This window comes from Artibeus jamaicensis, unplaced genomic scaffold (genome assembly GCF_021234435.1).
Source record: "Artibeus jamaicensis isolate MK-2021 breed Jamaican fruit bat unplaced genomic scaffold, CSHL_Jam_final contig_518, whole genome shotgun sequence".
In the NCBI taxonomy this organism is placed as follows: Eukaryota; Metazoa; Chordata; class Mammalia; order Chiroptera; family Phyllostomidae; genus Artibeus; species Artibeus jamaicensis.
This window is the reverse complement of record NW_026521870.1, coordinates 1,458,448-1,468,572: the sequence shown is the minus strand read 5'-3', so window position 1 is coordinate 1,468,572 and position 10,125 is coordinate 1,458,448. Positions and strand designations below refer to the sequence as shown.

General features: G+C 37.9%; 1 protein-coding gene across 2 annotated transcripts in view; it reads right to left on the bottom strand.

Annotated features, from left to right (window-relative positions):
• DNAJC2 (DnaJ heat shock protein family (Hsp40) member C2) overlaps positions 1–10,125 on the bottom strand; it is a 33,252-nt gene that overhangs the window by 247 nt on the left and 22,880 nt on the right. For both annotated transcript variants that reach the window (XM_037167708.2, XM_037167709.2), the window contains exons 9-16: positions 9,929–10,050; positions 9,364–9,513; positions 6,322–6,410; positions 6,179–6,248; positions 4,510–4,694; positions 3,515–3,615; positions 3,293–3,400; positions 120–274 (exon numbers count right to left, since the gene is read on the bottom strand). In XM_037167708.2, coding sequence (XP_037023603.1) covers positions 120–274; positions 3,293–3,400; positions 3,515–3,615; positions 4,510–4,694; positions 6,179–6,248; positions 6,322–6,410; positions 9,364–9,513; positions 9,929–10,050 — 980 coding nt within the window. The remainder of the gene's footprint in view (positions 1–119; positions 275–3,292; positions 3,401–3,514; positions 3,616–4,509; positions 4,695–6,178; positions 6,249–6,321; positions 6,411–9,363; positions 9,514–9,928; positions 10,051–10,125) is intronic.

Sequence of the window (10,125 nt, the reverse complement as noted above, 5' to 3'; positions counted from 1 at the left end):
TTGCTTTTTAACTGCCAGAGCTCTGAAAGTTTCTAAGATCATTTCTTTGTAATTTTGGCTCCATGACTACGGTAGTATAGAAATAAGCCTAAGTCTATAAACTCAAAAAAATCTACAACCTTGTATCGTTTCATGCAGTCCTTCTTTGTCCTGCCAGGCACTGCTTCTGCTATTTTTTCCCATCTTTCAGGTGTATTTACTGGGTATGTTTTTAAGGCTTGTTCCAAAAGCTTCTGTTCTTCTGTTGTCCAAGGGGTGAAATCTGTGCATGGACCTGTTTAAGAAGAATTTTTATTTACACAAATATTACTCAGCCTTAAAGGAAATTTGACACATGCTACACTATGGATGAGCCTTAAGGGCATTACGCTGAGTGAAATACAAAAAAGACAAGCATTGTGTGACTCTACTTGTATGAGGTACTCAGAATAGTCAAGTTCACAGAGACAGAAAGAATGGTGGATGCAGGGAGAGGACAATGGGAGCTGTTGTTTCATGGGCACTGAGCTTTAGTTTTCCAAGATGGGGAGAGTTCTGGAGAGTGGCTGCACAGCAGTGCAAATATACTTTATGTTACTGAACTTAAAATGTTAAATTTTATGTGATATATATTTTATCATAATCCTAATTATAGAAAAATGTCTTGGAACACCTTTCCAATGAGTCTTTTGGTGCACAAGTATCTTGGTAAGTGCCCATTCAAATCTGATGTGTAATTTTAAACCATTAGAGATAAACACCTATGTGTTTAGGAGAGGGAGAAAAAACTAGATAGCTCAATAGGAAAACAGCTGCCTTATATTGCTAGTTTCTTACAACTTAACACATTAAATTTTTTTTGTTAAATCAGATTTAAATTAATAGTTGGGTTATTGGTTCATAAAGTAAATGAGTCATTTAAGATTTCTAATGAATCTAGTTCCTTACAGCATAGTGGAAAGAGCTACCTCACAGTTACAAAACTTTTAGCTACATGAGATCCTGGAAACCATTCTCAGTCTACACTGGAAGAAACAACTACTGAAAGTGAGCGAAGTACCCCAAGTTCCAGTGCTGTGCAGGAAAAGTGGGCTTAGATTCCATGTTCCAATGTGGCACATTCACATCTAAAAATTTGTGGAGCAAATGCCAGGTGCCTCTACTAAACTAAACCTTTTACTGTTTGAAAAAACATCATACACATATCGGAAAAAAATTTCTTACAAGGATATAAGTATTACACATCCCACCACTTCCATAAGACAATGTTAAATGGTTAAAAAGATGATTGGTTATTCTAAGTTAATACATACTTGCAGTTTAATTACTTCAGACCATGCAGTGAAAATGCAGTTAACACTTATCCTATCAGCAGTCTGACTACCATCGGAAACTGCTTCCTGTGAGATATGCTACAAAGTGAAGCTTAGAAACAGAAGTTACTAAACATACACACAAACATACTGTGACAAGTTACACAATACCACCACACCAGCTCATAAGGTAGAGAATTTGCATTTTAAGGTAGATGAACTTTTGAAGTCAGCTTTTAAGTTATAAGAGCCATTAGCAGAATTTCCTTTTACTGGTCTGCTGCTCACATTTAACACCGTGGACTTAATTCACTTCCTCTCTCTTAGAAAAAAGATGGAAGTAACATAATTTTCTGTTCTCTAATTCATAACGCCAAAATAAATGGAACATGTAATGCCGTAAAATTCCTAAGAGAAAACACTATTTAAAAAAATGGTTCCTAGCTGGTGTGGCTCAGTGGATTGAGCCCTGGACTGTGAACCAAAGGGTCAGGGATTTGATTCCCAGTCAGGGCACTAGCCTGATGGGTTGTGGGCTGGGTCCCCAGTAGGGGGCGCATGAGAGGCAACCACACTGATGTTTCTCTTCCCCCCTCTCTAAAAATACATAAAATCTTAAAAAGAAATTGGTGCCAGCTTGCTGCTTACTGGTGCAATTGAAGGAAGAGAGAGGAGACTGTCCATTACGCCCATCAGAGGTGAAGAGGAGTCATGCCCACACTCCTTCCCTCACAGGGTCACCTCTCTCCTCACAAAAGACTGGGTGCACAACCATCACTGTCTGCCTCCCACATGGAAACAAGCCTGAGAAGGAAGGGCTGAGAACAGTGCTCAGACCTGAATGTTTGCTATTTTGTGGAAGGCATAAGGGAGCAGGAGAAAAAAACCCTAAAAACTGCCCCTCCAGCTATACTAAACTTCCACTTTGGTGCTTACCTTAAAAGTCCAAATGATGCCCAACCCAAGCCCCTCAAAAACTCTTGATTTCTGCAACCCCAGGATGTATTTTCCCCCTATGTCTCAATATTTTCAAATAAATTTTAGGATAATGAACCAGTCTTGGGAGCACAGGAAAAGTGTGACTATTAGACTAGAGGATAGGGGCAGGTTAACATGTAAAAGTCAAGGCTATTAGCTAATCCCAAAATACATATTTGGAATGGTGATCTGGAAAACATACCCAAGATTAGCTTAGTTTAGGGGAGAAAGGACTGGTGGCTCACAAATGCACGAAGGGAAACAACTTTTTCAAACTTGCTCAGAAACTTGACAAAAAAAAAAGTCACATCCCACAACATACATGACAAAAGTTCCACAGAAAATGCTCATAAAATGGGTGTAATGCTCTCTGACACCTTCTTAATTCATGACCCATTAAATATTTTTCATAACCCACTTATGAAGGAGGCTTAGGGAGGTTGGGTCATGATTTTCAGTTTGAAACACACTGGTCCAGAGCAATCAAATTAGCTAGAAGAGCCAAGACAATCGCAGCATCCTAACAGTTTTTGACTTAGTACTTTGAAATAATTTCCGAAGAGTATAAAGAATCTGTTCTACCCCGATTCCCAACATGTGAACACTTTACCATACTTACTCTTTCTATATATATACACATTTATGTAAATTGCAGACATGCTACCCCTTTATTTCTAATTCTTCCATAAAAACAAGATCATTTTCTTAGACAGTTACGGTGTATTTTTCAGTCAGGATAGGTCTATAGACCTATCCAATTTCAATTGTCCCAATATCCTCCAGCATTTGTAAAATCTCATGAACAAAACAAACACACCCCTCCCCTAAGGACACTGTGGAAGAACTGCACTTCTCAGTTGTGTTAACTACATTCACGACTGTCCTGAAATGCTTGCTTTATACCTCGTCTGCTAAACACTTTATTTCTCAACCATTCTGCACACAGACCTCAGGTCTTATATATCTTCACATAGTGTGAATACATAGCTAGCATTTTCTACTTATAGAAAAAATTTAATTACCTTCGAATCGTTCAGAAGGTGCTGCATTGTCTGCCTGAGGCACCACTCCATGTTCTTTTTTAAATTTATCAAAAGCCTTTTTGTTTATGTCATCTTTTTGATGTGGGTCTGAAGGATGAAAAAATTTAAATATATTACAGATCACCTCATTTAGTCTTTCATTACATCGTATAGATTATTTTAAACTACTCAAGGTATCAAAGAAACAAAACTGTAACTCACCAAGTTTTTGCAGACTCTTTGCTTTGCTGATAACATCTTTGGCGGTTCTCTTCACTCCAGAGGAAGAATGTATATTCATGTAATTAGCAATAACTTCCCATCTAGAGCAATCAATATGATAATTAAGGAAAGAACCCTCCAAAACAAAAACCAGATTGACCCTTACATTTCTATTTATTTAAAATGTTTTCTTTATTTCTAGAGAGAGGGGAAAGGAAGGAGAGAGGGAGAGAAACATCAATGTGTGGTTGCCTCTTGCATGCCCCCTACTGGGGGAACGACTTAGCCTGCAACTGGTAATTGAACCAGTGACACTTAGTTCAATCCACTGAGCAGAAAAGTTAAGTATAAATCTATAGACCTAGCTCTAAATTGGTGGCCTAATCATCACTATTGCCTATGATTTTTGCTTTTCATATGTGTAAACCAACTATCTAATCTTGGTTTCAAGTTTATAAAATCATAGATTTTGTGTACAAATCAATGCAAATAAAACCTCACATTTGTGTATCTCACCATTTGTACACATACTTAGGAGATAAATGACTGAAAACAGCTTAAGTTTCCTGATCTTATAAATGAGGGAGTCTGGATTTCTAAGACTTCTTTAAGTTCCAAAGTCAAAACTTTGGATTAAGCTCAGGTTTGAGGTGAGAAGCAACAATGAATTAAGAGTGACACAAACTCTAGTCCCTAATACAAGCCATGATGGAATAAGCCAACATAACAGCCAAGGTTTGTCTCATAATTTTTAGCTTCCTGAGATACTGATGAATCATCCTGCTGTATTTGTGTTTGTGGTGGTGTAAGTTGTTAAGACTAGTAGGTTCAAAATACATTCTTGCTTTTCATACTTTCCACTGTGCCACAGTCTGTCCAGACTGAAGCTTATCTCTGGAAGTTCCTGCTATAACCAATGCTGTTAACTGGATGTTCGTCTACATTAACCCCAGGCTCCAGTATGCAATGTAGAGAAATTTAATTAAAATTAGCACCTTGAATTCGTTCCAGCAGGGAAGAGGTTCACAGCTTTTATTAGTAATTGCAGATCATCTTCTGACCAGTTTTTGCTGCCATTTCCACCTCCGCCAGTTGATTTCTCTGCATTCTTAGATGCCTGTCTCATTCGAGCCTCAGCTTCCTCTTTCTCTTTTCTAATTTGCTCATTTATTTCTTCTATCTACACAAATATAATTGGTAAGTCAGGGACTTAAAGCATCTTGCTACTCTACACTCCCTTTCTGGGTGGGGTCTGTGATTCTTCTCAACTCTCAGTATTGTCCTAACAATGATCCAGGGAATCCCAAGACCGGCATCAGCTTTTCACCCCGGCTTACAGGCTGCCAAGCTCTGCTTAAGGAACCAAGAACCACCCTCTGCCTGACCCACCTTGTATTTCTATCATGTGACTTCTGCTTGCCTTGGACACTACTTGTCGGGCCTCCAGTCGCTGGATTATTCACACACAAGGCCATTTCAAACCTTTAAGCCATACCCGCTCTTTCAGCAGGTAATTTCAATTATTTTTCTCTAAAAGGTAACAGCATAGTAAAGTGGCCTCTGTTTTAACTTGAGGTTCTACCCTTTACAACGTTACTTACAGTCTGTAGTCAGACATGCACAAGTGAAAAAAGAAAACCTTTACGTGACCTTGTTGCTTCTGTGGGATGCTCTCTTGGAGTCATTTTGGACTCCTCTCCTCACTTCAATTCCTCAGAACCAGTCACTAAATCCTAACGATTCCAATGATTCCCATCATTACTCTCCCAGTCCAAGCCTTCCAAGAATAGTCTTATAACTAGTAACTTACCTAATACTTCCTGCCTATCAATGGAGATTAATAATAGTGCAGTGGTAACCCTTTCCTACTCAAAGATCTCTAGGAATGGAAACTAGCCACCATGGTATTAAACACACGCTTAACTTAGTGCTACTTTCCCTAACTGACTTCATCTCCTCCTAACGTCCTACTGCTCCCTGTATTTTACAGTTCATGCTGTTGCCCTGACCTTCATTTTCATATCGTCCATACTTTCAGGCTGGCTCAAACCCTCCACTGAGCCTTCCTTGACCACTCTGACCTGGGGCTGGCACTTCCTGTCTAACCTACAGCATTTACTGTGGGCCCCTCATCTTATGGTCCTTAGGCCTTTTCTCTTTAGCCTAATTGTTCCGGAACTCCTTTGTGGCAGCCACAGCATTAGGCATTTTGATAGATCACCTAGGCACAGTGCTATGAATAGTAGGTACTAATACTTGTTGCACTGAATTGAATTTATGGGCCTGTTTCCTCATCTGTAAAATAAAGGTTTAGACTAAACAGAGCAAATATATCTTCTGCTCTATATATTATTATCCTACAAAAATACTCAAGGAATAGTCAAAACAAGTATTTTTTTTCTAAGAATGATTTTAAAAACCTATGAATAATGTGCTAGGATAACACAAATCAAACATTATACATTGTAACTATATACACTAAGTGCAATTTAAATAAATCAACAATACCGCTTACTGCAAGCAAAGCAGAGGAGGGACCGGAGGGAAATGCCCTCTCTGCCCTGGTAGTAACTTACATGTTAGGTGGGGAAATACTGAGGTGAAAGCAAGACAATAAGCAGAAATATATGCTAAATACAAAGCAGGAGTGATATGTTCTATTACCTGTTTTTCCAGAGCAGCCTTTCCTACTTCTTTTGTGGATGATGTGAGTGTTTCATTCAAGCACTGTAAACTAAGGGGGAAAAGGGGATGAAACTTTATCCTTAGCCCAGGAGAAGATTTCAGTATTACTTCTATAGTTATACCTTGCTAATTCGAGGCGATCACAAAGTTTTTCCACTTCTTCCATCATTTTAACCCGCTCTGCCTCATTGTCAGAAAAGTGGTTCCAGGTCTAAAAGTACAAACATAAACATTTTCATCTTGTATCTACTGACACTCAAGAATACATCCATAGACACAAAAAGCACAAAGTTCTCAAGAGGTTCATGAGGGGAGCATATGGCCTCTGACCATCAATGGCCACATTTCCAAGGTACCTCCCAGGGCTCTTCCTGACCTACTAGCAATAAAAAAAGGCATTACTAAGTGGGTGGGAGAGCAAAACCACAAAGGTGATGGTGCAAAAGAACTCTGGATATTATAAAAGTCAGAATATTTCTCTGAGAACCACTTAAGAATCAAATCTTATATTGACTCAAATTATAATCCCTTTAACAGCTGCCTATTCTAAGTAGTGTGGGTCAAACTATGAAATTTCCTGGAAATTTTATTTTATTATTATTGTTTTAATCCTCTCCCAAGGATGTGTTTTATTGATTTTAGAGAGGAAGAGGTGGGGGGGGGGGGAAGAGGGAGAGAGGAAGAGGGAAAGAGAGAGAAAGAAACATCAATCAATTGCCTTCTGCACATGCCCTGAGACTAGGGAACAAACCCGCAACCTTTTCATGTACAGGACGATACTCCAACTAACTGACCCACCTGACCAGGGCTGAAAATCTTAATTTTACTGAAACTAAAGAAAAAGGTAATGTGTTAAAGAATAGGAGGTACCAGAAAAATTCGATTAACTAAAGATTATGCTTAGAATGGAACATAGTGATGTATCTGGATGTACAAGAATTGGAAAGTACTTCCCATGTTGCTGACACGTACGCCTTCCATTCCTCACTTTCCTTTGCTTCCTAATCCATGTAATTTGGCTCTCACTAAGGTTCCAATTTGTCTTTTACTGTTCACACTTTCCTAGGCTTCCAAAAGCACTATTGATTTTCTTCCTACTAGTCTGGGTCACTTCTTTCAGGCTCCTCTTCCTCTACTAGTACCTTTAGTACTGCAGTTTGCCAGGGTTCCATCCTCCACCCTCCTCACTGTATTGTCTCCCTGAGTGATCTCATCCACTCACAAGGATCCTAGTGCCACTGAGATGTGGGTAATCCCACTCTTGAAGTCTGGACTTGTACACCCCATTACTTATCTCCATTTGAGTGCTTAAGAGGCCTGAAACTGAAATCATCATCTCCCCCAGCTTTTGCCTCTTCCTCTGTTTTGTATTCCATACAAGAAACCAGGACATATATTAACCCTCCCTCCTTCTCTAATACCTCCAACATATAATCGATACCCAAAAGGTAGCAGCCTATTCTGTCTCCTAAATACTGGTCCGTTTCATCTACCTCTTTCTACTCCTATCATCTCTATGGCACGAACTAAGGTTCATACCACAATACTCTCACTTGGATTACGGTGAAAGTCTCCTAATTAGTTTCTCTACCACCAGTCTTTTCTAAGCATCCTGACTAAACCAACTCAGCATCAGATTTAAATTAGTAAGACACATAATGTCCTTCAAGATCTGGCTCCTCCTTACCTGTTGAGCTGTCTCTGGCTCATTAAACCCCATTCCTCTGGAACACTGCATTCCCAATGCTCTGTGATGTCTCACTGCTAATCCCTCACACCTTCTGCTTTACCTGACTAAATCCTACTAGGTCCAGAAAGCCTTCCCTGACCACCTTTTTGGTACCTTCTCATCCTACTACTCATCTTACAGTGTTATAAACAGCTGTTTGCCATTCTCTGTCACTGACTAGCAGGTTCCTGTAAGGCCAAGGACTATGTCATCATTATATCCACATCAGTTATAACTGCTTGGCACACTGTAAGTGCTCACCAGCTATTTGATAAATGAATAACTGAACTCATGCTGGAAAGGGGCGATAAAACAAAGTTACCAAATGGCAGAACTTTTAACCTCTTTTAAGCATCATCTCTAAGAACTATTCAAGCTCTTTATTTTCTAATTGGCCTTTAAATTTTTTTTGATGTCACATTATATGCCCAATGTGCCAAGCACTATATGTAAATGGTCTCATTTAATCTTCACAATTCCATCACTAGATATTAATTCAGCTACTGTGTAGGTGAAGAAATCGAGGAACAAAGGGGTTTGAGGCAACAGCCTGAAGGCCACAGACAGTAAGTAGAGAAGGACTTCGAACCCAGGCTGCTTGCCCTAAGCCAATGCTCTTTACCACTATGATATACTGCATCCTTCTCAAAACAATTTTCTAGGTAAAATCTGAGGAAAATATTTCATATTTTCTGATAAGGAACAGTATTAGTCTTTGACTCTACCACTGTAAATGTAAGAACATCTCTTGGACAAAACCACATTTAAAACCTTTTGGGTTTTTTTAATCAATATTTTTAAGTGAAAAATACATTTCAATGCAAACTGTCAGTACTCACCTATCCCTTTACTTAGATAAAAATAAAAGCTTTTAAATCCTTAAAAACACTGAGGATTAACTTCTAAAATAACTTTTTCTAAGGTAAGAATTAATTTTGCACCATTAAGGAAGCAAACAGCCTAATGAAAGCAAATTGTGGCACATTAACAGAACAAAGGATATGGACGGTTCCTCTAACAAATGAATGGCAATGGAGGAGGGAGGAAAGATGGTGATGACAGGGAACCTGCTACACAATTAGGCGACACAAAACTGAAGCCTTTGCAAATATCTTATTTAGATCCTAACCTGAATAAACCAATGATAAAAACACACTGCTCAGATAATCAAGACACTAGAATACAGACCAAATATTAGAATATTAACTAAGTTTCTTAGCTTTGAAGATGGCATGTTTAGATAAAAAAAATCAGAGTTGCATACTGAAATATGCATGTGTAAAATTTTTAACAAGTGAATTTAAAAACATTTACATTTTGAGATAAAATGTGTACAACAGCTTAATTATATTTGCATGGTATAAAAAATTATTTTGAAGTTTAATCAGCAACTTCATTTACTTGTTACCTAGTTTGTTCAGTCAGTCTGACTTACCTTGCATGAGTTTCGAAGTTTCTGCCTTTCCTTTTTTATGGCTTTTTTCTGGATATCTTTTTCCTTCTTTGCCAATAATGCTTGTTGTCTAACTTCCTCTTCTTCTTTCTCTTTAGCTAATCGAGCAGCTTCTAATTCAGCTTGTCTTTGCTTTAAAATGGGGAATAAAATCATTTTAATAAGCAAATTAGAATTCCCAAATGTTGTATAATCTTACTGAAAAAATTCAATCTTTTAATAAATTAATTTAGAAAAAAGATGATATGTCAAACTTATTGAAGACTGAAGGCTGAATGGGGAAAAGCAGCTGGTAAAGTTCTACAAATACTGATTAGAAATAAAAGATACATATTAAAAATAAGCATGGTATTACAGAAATTTTTATGACATCACGTTTTTGCTCAAAAATTTACTGGCAAGGAAGATCCCTTTAATTATCAATTGTGCAAGTTATCATGATTCATTCACAGTAGCACCTAATTCTCTGCTTCCTCATTATAGTTTTCAATGAGATCTGAAAATTATTTTATGAACATTTCAAGTCCAACTTCATCAGTCATCTTACTTTTTCTTTAGCTTCTTGTTCCTTCCGTTTTGCTTCTGCTTTTGCTTTCTTTTCTGCTTCTTTCTTGGCCTTTTCTTCCTCCTTGAATTTTTTTATCCTTGGATCACAGCTATATGCATTATCTACCAGAAAAAAATGTAAATCTTTTGAATTTCTAACATTTAATTAAAGAACTTAAAAAAATCAATTATACTTAC